This window comes from Lipotes vexillifer, unplaced genomic scaffold, assembly GCF_000442215.2.
Source record: "Lipotes vexillifer unplaced genomic scaffold, Lipotes_vexillifer_v1.1 scaffold1444, whole genome shotgun sequence".
Taxonomy (NCBI): Eukaryota; Metazoa; Chordata; class Mammalia; order Artiodactyla; family Lipotidae; genus Lipotes; species Lipotes vexillifer.
This window is the reverse complement of record NW_006771128.1, coordinates 48087-66909: the sequence shown is the minus strand read 5'-3', so window position 1 is coordinate 66909 and position 18823 is coordinate 48087. Positions and strand designations below refer to the sequence as shown.

The following is an 18823-nucleotide window of genomic DNA, read 5'->3' as shown; positions in this document are numbered from 1 at the left end:
ATGTTGTCCCAGCGGTCTCTTAGGCTGTCTTCGTTTCTTTTCATTCTTTTTTCTTTATTCTGTTCCGCAGCAGTGAATTCCACCATTCTGTCTTCCAGATCATTTATCCGTTCTTCTGCCTCAGTTATTCTGCTATTGATTCCTTCTAGTGTATTTTTCATTTCAGTTATTGCATTGTTCATCTCTGTTTGTTTGTTCTTTAATTCTTCTAGGACTTTGTTAAACATTTCTTGCATCATCTTGATCTTTGCCTCCATTCTTTTTCTGAGGTCCTGGATCATCTTCACTATCATTATTCTGAATTCTTTTTCTGGAAGGTTGCCTATCTCCACTTCATTTAGTTGTATTTCAGGGGTTTTATCTTGTTCCTTCATCTGGTACATAATCCTCTGCCTTTTCATCTTGTCTGTCTTTCTGTGAATGTGGTTTTTGTTCCACAGGCTGCAGGATTGTAGTTTTTCTTGCTTCTGCTGTCTGTCCTCTGGTGGATGAGGCTGGCTAAGATGCTTGAGCAAGTTTCCTGATGGGAGGGACTGGTGGTGGGTATAGCTGACTGTTGGTCTGGTGGGCAGAGCTCAGTAAAACTTTAATCCACTTTTCTGCTGATGGGTGGCACTGGGTTCCCTTCCTGTTGGTTGTTTGGCCTGAGGCTACCCAACACTGAAGCCTACCGGGCACTTTGGTGGGGCTAATGGCGAACTCTGGGAGAGCTCCCGGAGTACTTCCCAGAACTTCTGCTGCCAGTGTCCTTGTCCTCATGGTGAGACACAGTCACCCCCTGCCTCTACAGGAGACCCTCCAACGCTAGCAGGTAGGTCTGGTTCAGTCTCCTGTGGGGTCACTGCTCCTTCCCCTGAGTCCTGATGCGCACACTACTTTGTGTGTGCCCTCCAAGGGTGGAGTCTCTTTCTCCCAGTCCTGTCAAAAGTCCTGCAGTCAAATCCCACTAGCCTTCAAAGTCTGATTCTCTAGGAATTCCTGCTCCCGTTGCCGGACCCCCAGGCTGGGAAGCCTGACGTGGGGCCCAGAACCTTCACTCCAGTGGGTAGACTTCTGTGGTATAAATGTTCTCCAGTTTGTGAGTCACCCACCCAGCAGTTATGGGATTTGATTTTATTGTGATTGTGCCCCTCCTACCGTCTCATTGTGGCTTCTCCTTTGTCTTTGGATGTGAGGTATCTTTTTTGGTGAGTTCCAGTGTCTTCCTGTTGATGATTGTTCAGCAGTTACTTGTGATTCCGGTGCTCTTGCAAGAGAGAGTGAGCGCATGTCCTTCTACTCCGCCATCTTGAACCAATCTCTCTGGTTCATGCTTCTTATGTCCTAAGAAATTTTTGCATAATCCAAGATCACCAAATTTTCTCTTAAGTTTTCTTTAGGTAATCCATTTAGATCTGAGATTCATTTAGAGTTAATTTTTTTAGAATGTGTGAGGTAACAGTTGAAGTTCACTTTTTGGCAAATGGACCTCCAGTTGTTTCAGTATCATTTATTGAAAAGACGTTTGTACATTGAATTGCCTTGGGATCTTTGTAAAAAATGAAAGGACCATGTATGTGTGAATCTATTTGTGGACTCTATTCTGTTCCATTGATCTAAATATTTATCTTTACTACAATACCACACTGTCTTAATTACTGCAGTTTTTCTAGTAAGTCATGAAATTAGGTAGCATAAGCCTTCCAAATTGGTTCATCTTTTTGAAAAGTTCCTTTGACTATTCTAGGTCTTTTTCATTTTCACATATATTATTGAAGCTGCTTGTCACTTTCTACAGCAAAGCCTACTAGAGTTTTGATTGGGATTGCATTGAATCTGTAGATTAATTTGGGGGAGACTTGACACATCTGAACAACATTTAATCTTTTGAATCATGAACATGGTATATCTCCCCATTCATTCAATTATTTAGATGTTTTTAAAATTCAGTATTTTGTAGTTTTTCAGAGTGTGGGTAATGCACATACTTCATTAAATTAGTTAATATTTGTTAAAGTAGTTAATATTCTTTGATGCTATTGTAAATGGCAATTGAATTTGGTATATTGACCTTGTAAACCTACTTTGCTAAACTCACTTATTAGTTCTAGTAATTTGTATATTAGGATTTTCTAAATAGACACTAAATGATGTTTACGTTAAAGATATTTTTACTTTTTCTTTGCCTTTCTGTATGATATTTATTTTTCTTGCCTTGTTTCATTGGCTAGGACCTCTAGTACAGTGGCTGAATAGAAGCTGATGAGAGTGAACATCCTTGCCTTGCTTCTGATATTGGGAAAACATATATTCTTTCACCATTGATATGACAACTGTAGATTTTTTTGTAGATGCCTTTTAACAAGTTGAGGAAATTCCTTTATTTCCTAATTGGCTGAAAGTTTTTATCATGAATGGATGCATGAATTTTGTCAAATGCTTTTTCTACATCTACTGAGATTATACTGTGGTTTTTCTTTTTTATTCTGTTAATATGGTTAATTGCACTGATTTCATTTTTTTGAACCTTAAACTAATCTTGCATTCCTGGAGTAAACCCTACTTGGTCATGGTGTATTTTGCAATACTCACGCTAACATCTCTAGTTAGTACAGACTCCACAAGTTTAAGGGTGCAGTCCCCAACATGACTGCCCTCACTACAGTTGCTAGATGCAAGTTTAAGAGTCCCCAGGCCACCCATGTTTATGACCAACTGACTACAAATTTAGGTGTTCCCACAATCCCCTCAGGTTCAGTAGTTCACTAGAACTACTCATGAAACTCAGGAAAGTGCTATACTTATGATTACAAGTTTTATTATAAATAATACAAATCAAGACCAGCCAAATGAAGAGATGCATAGGGTGAGGTCCTGGAGAATCCTGGGCATGAAGCTTCTGTGTCCTCTCCGTGTAGTATCAGGATACATTACCCTGCTGGCAGATTGATGTGTTCACCAACCAGGAAGCTCACCTGAACCTTGGATTCTAGAGTTTTTGTTTCCATATCATTATGTAGTCACAGTTGATTGAATCATTCACCATGTGATTGAACTCTCTAGTGACCCTCCTCTCCCCAGAGGTTGGCTGATATCAGTTGCTCAAAGCCTGAATCCTCTAATTACATGGCTGGTCTTTCTGGCATGACCAGTCCAATTTAAGTCATCTCCCTGACATAAACTCAAGAGTGGTCCAAGAGCCCATCATGAATAACAGAGACACTCCTATAACTGAGGAAATTCCAAGGTGTCCGAAGCTCTGTCCCAGGAAATTGGGACAAAGACCAGACAGGTTTTTTATTGTAAAACTGATAGTTTCTATAAATTTGCCTATATTTTCTCAAGAATTTTCGTGTCTGTGTTCTTGAGGGAATAGTAGTCTGTGGTTTTCTTTTGTTCTGTTTTTCAATGTAAGTTCTTTGTCAGGTTTTGGTATCAGGGTAATACTGGCCTCAAAATGAATTAGGAAATATTTCCATTTCCTTTATCTTTTGAAATATGTTCTGTAGAATTAGTATTATTTTTCCCTAATACTTGGTAAAATTTGCCAATGAATACTTCTGGGCCTGGAGTTTTTTTGTGGGCAGGTTGTTTTTTGTTGTTGTTGTTCTCGCTAATTTTTTCCTTGGTCTTATGGCACCATTACTTTTTTTTTTTAACATCTTTATTGGAGTATAATTGCTTTACAATGGTGTGTTAGTATCTGCTTTATAACAAAGTGAATCAGTTATACATATACACATGTTCCCATGTCTCTTCCCTCCTGCGTCTCCCTCCCTCCCACCCTTCCTATCCCACCCCTCTAGGCGGTCACACACCACCTAGCTGATCTCCCTGTGCTACGCGGCTGCTTCCCACTAGCTATCCACTTTACTCTGGGTAGTGTATATATGTCCATGCCACTCTCTCACCTCATCACAGCCTCCCCCTCCCCCTCCCTGTGTCCTCAAGTCCATGCTCTAGTAGGTCTGTGTCTTTATTTCTGTCTTACCCCTAGGTTCTTCATGACATTTTTTTGTTTGTTTCCTTAGATTCCATGTATATGTGATAGCATATGGTATTTGTTTTTCTCCTTCTGACTTACTTCAATCTATATGACAGACTCTAGGTCCATCCACCTCACCACAAATAACTCAATTTTGTTTCTTTTTATGGCTGAGTAATATTCCATTGTATATATGTGCCACATCTTCTTTATCCATTCATCTGTTGATGGACACTTAGGTTGCTTCCATGTCCTGGCTATTGTAAATAGAGCTGCAATGAACATTTTGGTACATGACTCTTTTTGAATTATGGTTTTCTCAGGGTATATGCCCAGTAGTGGGATTGCTGGGTCGTATGGTAGTTCTATTTGTAGATTTTTAAGGAACCTCCATGCTATTCTCTATGGTGGCTGTATCAATTTACATTCCCACCAACAGTGCAAGAGTGTTCCCTTTTCTCCACACCCTCTCCAGCATTTATTGTTTCTAGATTTTTTGGTGATGGCCATTCTGACTGGTGTGAGATGATATCTCATTGTAGTTTTGATTTGCATTTCTCTAATGATTAATGATGTTGAGCATTCTTTCATGTGTTTGTTGGCAATCTGTATATCTTCTTTGGAGAAGTGTCTATTTAGGTCTTCTGTTTGTGGGCAGGTTTTTGATTATGAATGCAATTCCTGTAATAGATGCAAGGCTGACACTAACTCTCTATTTCTTCTTGAGTTAGTTTTGATAATTTGTATCTTTCAAGAAATTTGTCCATTTCATCTACATGCTGAATTTATTGGCATAAAGCTGTTCATAATATTCTCTTATCATCCTTTTAATGTGTGTAGTGTCTGTAGTGATGTGCTCTCTTTTGTCCCTGATATTAGTTATTTTTTTTGTGTTGGTAATTTTTGCCTTTTTTCTGCATCAGTTTTAGAAAAGTTTATCAGTTTTACTGTTTTTTTTTTTTAAGTCAACTTTTGGTTTTATTGATACTCTGTTGTTTCCTGTCTTCTATTTTGTTTATTCCTGTTCTTGGCTTTATTATTTCTTCCTCTACTTCAGAGTTTCTCAACCCCAGCACTATTGACATTTTGGGCCAGATAATTCTGTTTTGAGCATCTTTGGATGTTTTGCAGCATCCCTGGCCTCTCCTCACAAAACACCAGTAGTGTCTCCCTGGTGTGATAACCAAAAATGTCTCCAGATGTGGCCAAATATCTTCTGGTGGGAAAAATAGCCCACACAGTTGAGATCCATTGCCCACCTTCTTTTGGTTTAGTTTGCTTTTTTTCTACCTTCTAAAGGTGGAAGGCATTGATTTTGGACTCCATCAGTGCCCCCCGCCCCAACATAAGGATTTAAAGCTAGAAACATTTTTCTCTAAACACTGCTTTAGCTGCATGCCACAAATTTTGAAAGTATTTCTTTATCATCCAGCTGAAGATACTTTGTTTTCTTTGTGATTTGTTCTTTAACCTGTGACTTCTTATTTCCTTTTCTATTTCATTGGGCTTAATTTGCTCTTCTTTTTGTAGCTTCTCAAGGTGAAAGTTAGACCATAGATTTTTAACTTTGTTTTTTATACTAATAGAAGAATTTACAGCTAAACATTTCTAAGTACTGCTTTAGATACATCCAACAAATTTTGACATGTTGTGTTTTCATTATCATTCAGTTCAGAATATTTTCTAATTTCTCTGTCATTTGTTCTTTGATTTGTTGCTTATTTTCCAAATATTGCTATTTTCCTAGTTATCTTATTGTTACTGATTTCTAATTCCATTGTGCTTAGAGAACTTACTCTGTATGATTTTAGTACTTAAACTTATTGAAAGTTATGCTTTACAAAGTACATAACTTAGGGACGTTTATGTAATATATCAAAAGATTTACCAGAGACAAATTAGAATGTTTGCTGTATTTGAAATTAGAATAGATTTTTACTGAATTTGATTCATGTGTAATTTTTTCATTTTTTCTTGTTTATTGAAAATGTACATACAGAAAATTGTATAAATCCTAAGTGTATAGCTCGATGAATTTTCACAAAGGTGAAGAAATAAAATATTATAGACTTACTGTCAACCCTACCTTAGGTAACCACAGTCTTCTTTTGATACCATTAGTTTTGCCAGTTTTTAACTTTATACGAATGGGGTTATGCAGTGTGTATTTTTGTATCTGCCATTTTTCATTCAGCACTGTGTTGAAATTTTGAAAATTCATCCATGTTATTGCATAATAGTTCATTCTCAGTGCTTTATAGTATTACATTATATCAATATGAATGTTCCACAATTTATTCATCCATTCTACTATTGATGGACATTTGAGTTTCCAGTTTGGGGCTAGTATGAAAAGAATGTGTATTCTCTTGTATGTCCTTTGGTGAGTGTATTTATGTATATTAGTTTGGTGTATGCCTCTGAGGGGAAATGCTGAATCATAAGGTATCATAAGGTATGCATATATTCAGCTTTGATAGTAAGTTTTAAGAGAAACTTATTAATTGTAGTTATTGTTATTCATCCTGTTTAGACACTTGCTTTTTTGTGGTCTTAGTTATTGTGGTGAGGTTTTTTTAGTAGTACGTTTCTTATGAGGCATTTTTCCTAAAAGTGTGCAGTATTCAAGTTTTACTGTCTTTAATGTTTTTTAAAAAATATGTACTTGTGATAGAAATAAATGTACAAAACTACTTCTTTGAAAGATACTTTATTGGCAATAAGCATGATTTTCTTTTATTACAGTGTTCTTCAAACTTTATTGACCACTTTATTATATACCACTAGCAGCAAAAATATTCTGTATACCTAATACATTTGTATGTGTTGATAATTGTATACATGTATTACTGTACTAATATTTTATAAATATAGAATAAAGTTTAAGAAGAAGAATAAACATAAATAGAAGTTTCACTCTTCACCCAATTCTTTTTCAACCCCCTTTAGGTATATACTTCAGAGACCCCCTGCTCTAATAAAGCTGAAGTTTAAGCTTTAGGATAGAGTTAGAAAATATTCATTTAGCGTCATGGAATGTGTTCTTTTCATTGTGTGGAGGACAACATCCATTAGGCACTTTAGGATTAGAAAATAAGTGAAATGAAAATGTTAACAAATTAGGGGTTGGCTCATTAATCCAACAAAGATAGAAGTCTTTTCTTTTGTTGGAAGAGAATATTAATTCTGGGAACGGGGGCTTCTATTTTCCTTCCATGGTGGTACTACTCTTGAGCCAAATGGTACCATTTTGTACAGTTTCAATTCTACGCTTCATTTCATTGACTGCCACCAAACTGCACCCTAAAGAATTAAAAGTTTACGTATTAGAGCAGTGCTGTAGTCAGTGAAAAATCACAGATTTGGTTGAGATAATGACTCCCACTCAAGCAGAGAATGCATTAGCGTGTCTCTTAAAGGGATAGTATTTGCGAAAAAGATTACCTGTGATTTGATGATAAAATGATAGAAATGCCTTTATCCCTGTCCTTGGAAGTTGTTAAGCATTCAGAGTAAGGGTGTCTGAAAGGAAGACAGTTCATAGTGTTTGTTCTCAGAGGTGTATTTTTGTTTGGAGAAGAAAAATGTGCTAACCAGATGGATTATTCAGAACATCTCAGCTTTATAGGGAATTTATCATAATGGGTTATTTTAATGCATATTATTGGAAGGGCTTGGTCAGGCACATAGGCTCAGGGAAGCAAAGAGGTTGTTTCTGAGTGTGCTAGGATGTGATGCATTCAGCTTCTCTGTTTGCCAGCACTGTTCGGATCGTTATTTTCTGCGTGTACGTATAATTAGACGTCATACCTTAAATCTTATACTGTCCTCACAGCCGACTAAATGATCAAAACACCTATCTTTTCCTTCAGTTTCTTTTTTAATCATTATGGTTGTTTGTTTCCAGGCTAGTTCCAAGTGTTACTAAGAACCTCTCAATTTGTTGCCCCATGTAACATGTTTAACATTGTTTTAGGTAGTATATTTTCAGTCTTGTTAAAAATAATAAGAATATGGGCTTCCCGGGTGGCGCAGTGGTTGAGAGTCCGCCTGCCGATGCAGGGGACGTGGGTTCGCGCCCCGGTCCGGGAGGATCCCACATGCCGTGGAGCGGCTGGGCCCGTGAGCCATGGCCGCTGAGCCTGCGCGTGCAGAGCCTGTGCTCCGCAACGGGAGAGGCCACAACAGTGAGAGGCCCATGTACAGCAAAAAAAAATAATAATAAGAAGAAGAAGAATATTTACAGTGGCTAACATTTACTGAATACTTACTAGGTGCTGATGCTTTTACATTATTCTCTAATTCTCACAGTAACCCAGCCAAGGCATGTGGTATTATTCCAGTTTTACAAACGAGAAAACTGTTAATTAGAGAGGTTAAATAATTTGTTCAAAGTTCCACAGCTAATGTGAGTGATAGGGCTAATATTTAAACTCAGGGCTTTTTTCCATTTTTGTTCTCTGGTTTTGCTTTGGACTTCACAACTCTGCTTGTTTGCTTGTGCTATATCCTTTCCACTTGAAATGTCTTCTCCCTACCAGGTCTGGTTCCTAGTAGTAGCAAATGTACTCATCGTGTAAGCCGCAGACCAAATGTCCCCTTTTCTAAAGCCCCATTTTCTGATAGCCCCATTTGTAAGTAAACTCTGCATCCTTTAAACTCCCACAACACTTTGTACCTTTCTTAATATATTTGTTTTGCCTTGAGTTATAATTATTCCTGTAAATGTCTTAATCTACCAGTTAGAGACTGTCTCTGATTCCTTGCAGCTTAAGACAGTTTTGAAATTGAAGATATGCAGTATTTGTTGACTTGATATTAGAGGCAAAAAAGTCATCAAAATAAGAGTAAACGCTACTGATGCATTTTTTGAAAATTGGAAGAATACAGCAATATTATAAAGATTAGTACATATATGATCATTTTTGCTTCTTGGTACTTGGAAATCTTGTTAAATTTTACTAGTGGTATAACTAGACATGGCATACATTTTCTGGTTTGGTGGAAAAGTTCACATACTTAGCTATCATTTTATATTTTTTAAGAAGATAATAAAGAAAAAGCTGAGAGAGGTGGGAAGAACCTGCTGTTTTAATTTTGTTCACAGCAGTGGTTCAGATTATGTTCCTTTGGTGCTAGCTTTGATAGTAGGCTCAATATAATGCTGGAATTCAGCAATTGGTTATCTTTGGATATATATCTTTTTTTTTTTTTTTTGCGGTACGTGGGCCTCTCACTGCTGTGGCCTCTCCCGTTGCGGAACACAGGCTCAGCGGCCATGGCTCACGGGCCCAGCCGCTCCGCCGCGCGTGGGATCCTCCTGAACTGGGGCACAAACCCGTGTCCCCTGCATCGGCAGGCGGACTGCCAACCACTGTGTCACCAGGGAAGCCCGGATATATATCTTTTGCATTTAATGCCATATGTGGAATGCCAGACTGTTTGAAATAAGTATACGGTGCATAGTCTTCGTCTCTCTAAGTAGATTATTTCCATTTATTACTTACTGTAGTATTTTTTTCCCTCTGCTTCTCTCTCTCTTTTAAATTAATTAATTAATTTGTTAATTTTTTGGCTGCGTTGGGTCTTCGTTGGGCTTTCTCTAGTTGCGGCGAAGGGGGGGGGCTACTCTTTGTTGCGGTGTGCGGGCTTCTCATTGCGGTGGCTTCTCTTGTGGAGCACGGGCTCTAGGCACACGGGCTTCAGTAGTTGTGGCACTCGGGCTCAGTAGTTGTGGCTTGTGGGCTCTAGAGCACAGGCTCAGTAGTTGTGGCGCATGGGCTTAGTTACTCCAAGGCATGTGGGATCTTCCCGGACCAGGGCTCAAACCCATGTCCCCTGCATTGGTAGGCGGATTCTTAACCACTGCACCACCAGGGAAGTCCCCTTACTATAGTATTTCATTGTTTTTGTTTTACTTGTTCTGAGTTTTCTTCTCAGATTAAGGCAATTAAACCAAAACTTACTAAGAGGGGGTGGGTGGGATATTTTATTATTGATTACACATTCAAATTTTGGACAATATTTTTTTGCTTTAAATCTCTTTCAGATACACCTTTTCCCTCTTCTAACTTATTGATTTACTTTGACATTTCATTCAAACAAAAAGGAACTTAAACCTTTTTATAAATACTTATATGTGGCAGAGATTTGGTTGTAATTTACTGAGTTTTGAAGTCTGAGTCTGTGTTATACTAAAAGTGCCGTGTTTTTATTGTTTCTCCCATCTGAGTCATACATATCCTTGCCATTAATTTGTCTGAACTCTTAAAGCATCCTGAGATTTTTTTGAAATCTTAAGAGGGAGAGAGAGAGAGAGAGAGATGTTTTCTTATTAAGATAATCTCTTGAAAATGAACATCAAACTACAATGAGGTATCACCTCACACCAGTCAGCATGGCCATCATCAAAATATCTACAAACAGGGGCTTCCCTGGTGGCTCAGTGGTTGAGGGTTCGCCTGCCGATGCAGGGGACACAGGTTTGTGCCCCGGTCCGGGAGGATCCCACATGCCGCAGAGTGGCTGGGCCTGTGAGCCGTGGCTGCTGGGCCTGCGTGTCTGGAGCCTGTGCTCCACAACGGGAGAGGCCACAACAGTGAGAGGCCCGCGTACTGCAAAAAAAGAAAAAAATCTACAAACAGTAAATGCTGGAGAGGGTGTGGAGAAAAGGGAACACTCTTGAACTGTTGATGGGAATGTAAATTGATACAACCACTATGGAGAACAGTATGGAAGTTCCTTAAAAATCTACAAATAGAACTACCATACAACCCAGTAATCCCACTACTGGGCATATACCCTGAGAAAACCACAATTCAAAAAGAGTCATGTACCACAATGTTCATTGCAGCTCTATTTACAATAGCCAGGACATGGAAGCAACCTAAGTGTCCATCGACAGGTGAATGGATAAAGAATACGTGGTATATATATACAATGGAATATTACTCAGCCATAAAAAGAAACGAAATTGAGTTATTTGTAGTGAGGTGGATGGAACTAGAGTCTGTCATATAGAGTGAAGTAAGTCAGACAGAGGAAAACAAATACCGTATGCTAACACATATATTAGGAATCTAAAAAAAAAAAATGGTTCTGAAGAACCTAGGGGCAGGACAGGAATGAAGATGCAGATGTAGAGAATGGACTTGAGGACACGCAGAGGGGGAAGGGGAAGCTGGGACAAAGTGAGAGAGTGGCGTGGACATATATACACTACCAAATGTAAAATAGATAGCTAGTGGGAAGCAGCCACATAGCTCAGGGAGATCAGCTCGGTGCTTTGTGACCACCTAGAGGGGTGGGATAGGGAGGGTGGGAGGGAGACGCAAGAGGGAGGAGATATGGGGATATATGTATATGTAGAGCTGATTTGCTTTTTCATAAAGCAGAAACTAACACACCATTGCAAAGCAATTATACTCCATTAAAGATGTTTAAAAAAAAAAAGAACATCCGTCTTTTTCATCCTGTGTCACTTGGACCTTATGAAACTGCTAAGAAAGCAAAAGGTGGACAGTAGACAGTAATTCAAAGAAGCTTTTGGCTCTTGAACTAAGACAGTGGGTAAAATTTCCACAAATTATGAGACTGACAAAAATATTGTTAAAATTTAGAAATTTGATTATTAAATATCCATTAAAATAATAAATCAGATTAAAGTAATCCGTAATATAATAATCTGAAGGCTTTTGAATTAACCAGTAATATAATAATCTGAAGGCTGTTTGAATTAACCAGAATATATTAAATGGTTAAAGTTTCAGTTCTGATGACAGGAACTTAAATTTTCCTTTATAAAATTCCATTATTGTTAATGCCAAACTATTGTAAAAATAATACGTTTATTCGAGAGAACTGAGTATAACATAATTCTAATAGTAGCTAACTTTAGGTAGAGTTTGTTATATTTTGATGTTCAACATAAACTTGTTTATTCCTCATAACAATCATATGAGGCAAGTACTGTTATTTTTCCTATTTCGTAGATGAGAAAACTGAGCACAGAGAAATGAAGGGACTTTTAAAAGGCCACACAATATTTGAACCCAGTCAGTCAGGCCTTAGAGTCTATGCCCTTAATCTCTCTTCAGTATTGCTTGTCACTGAGTGGTTAAGAACTTGGGGTTTGGAGTAACAAAGACGTGGGCTTAAATCATGGCTGCAACTTATATTCTTGGGACAAGAGCATGTCTCTTTACCTCTCTGAGCCTCAGTATTCTTGTTTATAAAATGAGGGTTGTTTGGAGGATAAAGTGAGGTAATGTACGTTAACTGTTTAGCAGACACTCAGCTTGTTCAATAGATGGTATTATTGTAACAAATACTAATAAGTAAAATGAAAAAAGTCACAAACAGAAGACTTTGTTAGCATTTTGAGGTGTATCCTCCCAGTCTTTTAAACATGTGTTTTTTATTTTATTAATATATTTTCTTCTGTTCATGTTATTTTTTTCCCTTGTATAACTTTTTTTGGTTTATGTTTCACATTCAAGGAAAGAAGGCTTGAATTTGTCTGTATCACTTAGCAATAAGGCAAGCCTGTTTCAGCTTCTGTGGTGGCCAAAACTTTTTCTCTCCCTATGTTTAGGAGTAGGTAAGTGGAGATAGAAGAGGACAGGGAAGTACATATACCTTTTTTTTAAACAAAAAAAATGGGATTATGTTTGAATTAAAATTTCTAATATGATGTCTACAAATCAGTAGAACGTAGGACCCTAGAAGTAGGCAAGAGAATACTTGCTAGTATCAATTTTATCAAAAATGACAATGAGATCCTAACTTCAAAATATTTAGAGTTGTTAACTGAAAACAGTATACCTGAATGAACAGTCTTAATGAACATAGACTATTTCTTCTTGATGAGTGAGATAGATAGAAGTCTGACCATGTATTGCATTGTTAAATAAATTAACTGGGTGAATTTATTTAGCAGTACCTAAACTAATCCCCCTTTCTGTAGCCTCAGCAACAAAACATGGCTAATACTCTTTTTCTCCCCCTTTTTTCCTCCCTTTTAGGTCTACACACAATGAGCTGGAAAAGAATCGGTGAGTCAGTGATGAGTTACAGCTTTCATATATGTTAAAAAGCAAACTCAACATTTGACCTGTGAAAATATATTGCATATGTAGTTATAACTTTTTCACATGTGTAACATATCATGGTTCTGATTTATGTGTATTCTCTCCAAAAAGTAGTCCGCTTACACTATCTAAACTGGAAGACATAAATATACTCTAAGTTTATTTGAATTTTGAGTTTATGTTGAACGTTCTTTATTTCTGTCTCAACGGGTTAATTGTGATAGGCTCATGGCTTAAATATGGTCTTGCTAAAGGATTAGGTTTCTGTAATGTGGCTAATAACTATTATGGCAAATTGTAGGATATTGAATTTCTCTTTCTTTGCAGTTCATTCATTCATTCTTTCATGCATTCAACAAATCTTTATCTTGCACCATCTATATGTCAGTGCCAGGCAGGCGTAATGCTTTACATAGTAAATACAAGAATGTGTAAGGCAGTTTCTGACCTTAAGGAATTTATAGCTTCCTGGAAGAGAAAGATAAGTAATTAAAATACTGTATAGTGTGGTAAGTATGATGATACTGTATAGTGTGGTAAGTATGATGATGGAGAAGCAGAAGATGCTGAAAGATCATTTTTGAAGGTCACCTGATTCTCTCTTGAGGGAGTCTTAGAAGGCTTTCCAGAGGATAGTGAGCACTGTTTATTGAGGAAACTGCAAGAGGTTCAGTATGGGTATAAAAGATGGTAGCATGAGGCAAGCCCGGCCAGATGTTGACAATTATGCTGAAGAGTTTGGACTTTTTCTGAGAGCAGTAAGGAGCAGTTGAATGATTTTAAGGTGGGTTGTCATATGCTCAGATTTGGTTTTTGGAAAGATCACTTTGGCTACAGTATAAAGAATTGGCTGATTGGCAGAAGGGATCTCAGAGACAAGAAAACTCTTTGGAGGCCATTGGAAGCCATGGTAGCCATTGGAGATAGAAGTAGACAGAATAAAGAAATAGTATGGAATATAATCAATAGAAATTGGTGATTAGTTGGCTATGGAAGGTTAAGTTTTAGATTGTATTATCATTTACTTAAAAAAGGAATATAGGAAGAGGACAAGTTTGGGGGAGAAGATGAGGATTGAATGACTAAATATTCTCTTTTTGGTATGGAGGTTAAAGTAATAAGCAACAAACTGAAATTGTTTATATTAGCCTTTTTTTAAATTATATAAGTTTCAGATGTACAGCACTGTAATTCGACATCTGTATGCACTAAAAAGTGATCACCATACAGTTGACCATCTTCATCCATTGCACCCTGCCCCACAACCTCCTTCCCCTCTGGTAACCAGTAATCTGTTCTCTGTATCTATAGGTTTGTTTTTGTTTTATTTTGTTAGTTTTGTTTTTTTAGATTCCACGTACAAGTGAAATCATAGGTATTTGTCTTTCTCTGTGTGGTTTATTTCACTTAGCATATACCTTCAAGGTCCATTCATGTTGTCACAAATGGCAGAATTTCATTCTTTTTTATGGCTGAGTAGGATTCCCTCGTGTGCGTGTGTGTGTGTTTGTGTGTGTGTGTGTGTATACACACATACATACACATGCCACATCATCCATTAATCCATTGATGGGCACTTAGGTTATTTCCATATCTTTACTACTGTATATAATGCTGCAATGAACATACAGGTGCATATATCTTTTCAAATCACTGTTTTCCTGTTCTTTGGATAAATACCGAGAAGTAGAATAGCTGGGTGTACCACCCATTTTTGACAAACAAGATCTCTATGACCGTCAACTTTTTGTCCTGCCCTTTTTTAAATAGAAGGGCCCTTACATATTGACTAAGCCAACTGCCTCACTGCAGATGAATTTAAATGTCAAATCCTCTTGAAGAGGCTTAGCATTTTCCTCCAGGCTGACTTAGTGGCTTTTACCACTTTATTTGCACAATGCTCTGTTCATATCTCCTACTGTAAAACTTAATCAGGTAGTCTTATAATTATCTGTTTATATGTCTCTTTCTACCAAATGACTATGACTACCTCAAAGGTAGGGATTCTGTTTTGTTCAGTTTTGTATCCTTGGTGTCTAGCATTTGATGCATGTATAGTAGATGGTAGCTTTAATACTGAATGAAGGATAAAACTGGAGCAAAGTTCAGTGGTCTAGTCAAAAATGTTTTGCTAGTTTGAGGCAAAGCAGTTTGGCAGGAAATGTTTTAAAGAGTCTTTTCTGTCTTATATTTCTAGTATATTACAGGAAGTATCTGGCTAGTTTAAACATGGCAAAAGGACTAAGAAATAACAGCTTTGAAGATACTAACAATAAAACCTTCTCTAGACCTTTAGAGCACAGAGTGTATTTTGGGGCCATATGTTTTAAATACTGGTAAACATGTGGCTTTTATAATTATTTCACCCACATGAATGTAGCCCTTGAGAGACCCTCATTGGAAATCTAGCAAAAATCTTTGTTTAACACGAGAGTAAAGAGACTGTTTAGTAAAGTATTTGGAATTGAGCTTTTAAAACCTTTGAGTAAACTTCATTCAGTGCATTCTGTATATCAGTTCTGACTTATTGATAACCTTATCACCCATAGTATTACTTTGATATGCCCTGTAAATTGTTTAATCTAGTATTTGTCTATGGCACTGGAGTAGCATGTATGGCTTTTATCACCTGGACTGTACCTGATCTCTGCTCTCTCCAGTGAAGGCTTTTTGTTCCCATTTTATTTACTTAGGTCTAAGACTTTCTGGCTGGTTTCCTACCCTACCTCTCTTAAGGCGTGGTTCACTTATCCTTTTCTGTCCTCTTCTGATAGTCCTAGATGTCTTTATTTCTCGAATTATGTCTTCTCCTCTCTCCCGTCTTCCCTCCTGTTCTTTCGTCCTCCCTCCCTCTCTTCTTTGAGGTTGAAAGGTAATATAGAATTAACCTTTCCACGATATATTTGTTTTTAAAAGGAATATTTATCAATATAAATAAATCTCTAATTTAGTGGAATGTGTCAGAGGATGAGTGTTAAAGGAAGAATCCAACTGAATAACCTATACTCCACTTCTGAAAAGTGGATCTAACAAGAAAACAAATATTGGTAGACACAGGATGATTTAAAGGGAGGGGTGGGGGGATGTTTTAGCCAAAGAGCAGGAAAGCAGCACAAGAATATTTTTAATATTTAAGCCTGTATTGCTGTTACACTTTTTAGGCCCCCACCCAGTTCTATTTAATGATCCTTTTTTCTAAGGCACTGTTTTTATTTGACATATTAAATAAAAAGTTAACATAGATTTGGCATCCTTTAAAATAAATAGAATTTTGGCTTTACCTTTCATTTGCTTTTGAGTGTGAGCTTATATGAGGAAAGTAATTCACTGTCCAAAGAGTGATTTGATTTTGTTTTCATTCTGAAAACATATCCCTGAAGCAAGTCATATTTTTGAAATTTTGCCGCTCTACATACAATATGTTCATATCAAAAGTTTTTTTAAAAAGCTTAGTCCTAAAATCTTGCATATAAAGCTACTCCAAGTTAGTGGGTTATTTTTACTGGGGCAATGCAGTGAGAATTAGAGTAGATGATTTTAAATTGTTAGTGAAAGACAGAGTAATTCCAGATGGCTATCATTTTTTAAAAATTTATCTATCTATTTATTTATTTATTTTTGGCTGAGGTGGGTCTTTGTTGCTGCTTGCGGGCTTTCTCTAGTTGCAGCGAGTGGGGGCTACTGTTCATTGCGGTGCGTGGGCTTTTCATTGTGGTGGCTTCTCTTTGTTGTGGAGCACGGCCTCTAGGCACACGGGCTTCAGTAGTTGTGGCTCTCGGGCTCAGTAGTTGTGGCTCGTGGGCTCTAGAGCGCAGGCTCAGTAGTTGTGGCACACAGGCCCAGTTGCTCTGCAGCACGTGGAATCTTCCTGGACCAGGGCTCGAATCCGTGTCCCCTGCATTGGCAGGCAGATTCTTAACCACTGTGCCACCAGAGAAGTCCCCAGATGGCTATCTTTAACAGAGTCCTAAGATTGTTGAAGCCCTGGGCCTGGCCTTGAGGAGACAATAGCCAACAAATGTTGAGGTTTGTACTCCCAGATTTCAGAGGGTCTGGCGAGCACAGAGTAGTTTGCTCTGGCCCACAATTACCCCAAGATGCCTATAGCCCATTAGGGAGCTTTTAGGTAGTTTCAGACCTGATAAGGAAATTCAGATTCTTTCTTGGATAGGTTCTGGGTTTCTTTTTCTGCCTAAAACCTTGATGGTTACACTGAGCCTGGTCTAGGTGGTACAGAACATTTGTTACCTGTGTATTCACCCTGTCCCTGTAGACCTACAAGAGGTCGTAACAGGCTCAGGAGGTAGAATTAAAGGGAAGTAGAATACCTTTAGCTGTTCTGCATTCCTCAGGAGCCTATGTGAATCATCTCATGGTAAAATTAATTTTATTTTTGAGTCTTTGAGATTTGAAAATTAAGAATTTACATTGCCCCATTGGCTTATCTTATAAGTTGGGTCCTTTGCCAGAGAAGAAACCATTCAGTACAGATATTAGATCACTTCATTGCTTTTTCATTTTCTTAATTCAAATTACTGAAGATGTTTTTGAAAGAGTCAACAACTTTAATAGGACTTTAATGATCAAGAACCTTAGTGCTGACAGCAGGAGAGGCCCTTTAACCTTAATAGTTGTCATTCCATTGAAACAAAAGGCTTACTCTTATCCGCACTTTGGCAAAGCTAAAAGGACCACATGAGGACACTGGACTTACAATGCCTTCCTAGGCAGAGCAGAAGTACCCTGAGTATTTGTGATAAAAGAGAACATGCCCAGTGAATGGTAATCGGTGTCCTCCATATAGAGATTTTCTTATACCTCTGAAGGAATGGTGAAAATGAGCATTTATTGAGTACTTACTGTGTTCTCCCACTATGCAAAACCATTGTTTAATCCTGTAAGGTAGGAAGGCAGAAAGTATAGATCAAAGTGTTATAAGAAACTAGCCATTTTGGGCTTCCCTGGTGGCGCAGTGGTTGAGAGTCCACCTGCCGATGCAGGGGACGCGGGTTCGTGCCCCGGGCCAAGAAGATCCCACATGCTGCGGAGCGGCTGGGCCCGTGAGCCATGGCCGCTGAGCCTGCGCGTCCAGAGCCTGTGCTCCGCAACGGGAGAGGCCACAACACTGAGAGGCCCGCGTACGGAAAAAAAAAACCCAAAAAACTAGCCATTTTGACTATCATAACTACAATTTGAAACAAGTTGATGGGAACACAAAACAGTCAATCATCGTATCTGATCATAAATATGATAGCTATGTGTAATATCAGTCTTTCTCTTCAGTAAGGATTAATAAATACTATGTTTGGCATCATGGTACATAAAATGAAGTATAAGATACCCTGTCCTATCCTTAAGGTTAAGGCCATTGTAGTTTGGTAGTTATAAGTTGCCTCTTTCAATACCAGGATATGTATGATATGTTAACAATTAATGTCTAGAAGGATGCATTAAAATTGTTTTTCAAACTGAAGGTTGAAACCCATTAAGTAGTCTAGGCAGTCATTTTAGTGAGTCACTTGAAAAAGAAGTAGAATAGAATAGAAGATACCAAAGTGCGTTGCTTGAAGTAAAGTTAAATGTAGAATTGTCAAACTTGTATATACTGGCTCGTGATGTAAAAATGCTGTGGTCATAGTCAAACAGCTAATGCCTGGATAGTCAAGGAGAATGTATCCTGAGCCATGAGGAAGCAAGAGACTTTGAATCTAAGGAAAGAATAAGGAAAGGGGTCAGAGCCATGGAAGCAGGAAGGTGGCATCATAAGCTC

The 18823-nt window shown here is 37.9% G+C and overlaps 1 protein-coding gene across 4 annotated transcripts in view; it reads left to right on the top strand.

The window, feature by feature from the left end:
* MXI1 (MAX interactor 1, dimerization protein) overlaps positions 1-18823 on the top strand; it is a 100540-nt gene that overhangs the window by 37215 nt on the left and 44502 nt on the right. For 2 of the 4 annotated variants that reach the window (XM_007446514.1, XM_007446513.1), the window contains exon 3: positions 12988-13017. The exons of the other annotated variants lie outside the window; for them this stretch is intronic. In XM_007446514.1, the coding sequence (XP_007446576.1) occupies positions 12988-13017 (30 nt within the window). The remainder of the gene's footprint in view (positions 1-12987; positions 13018-18823) is intronic. 4 annotated transcript variants of the gene reach the window in all.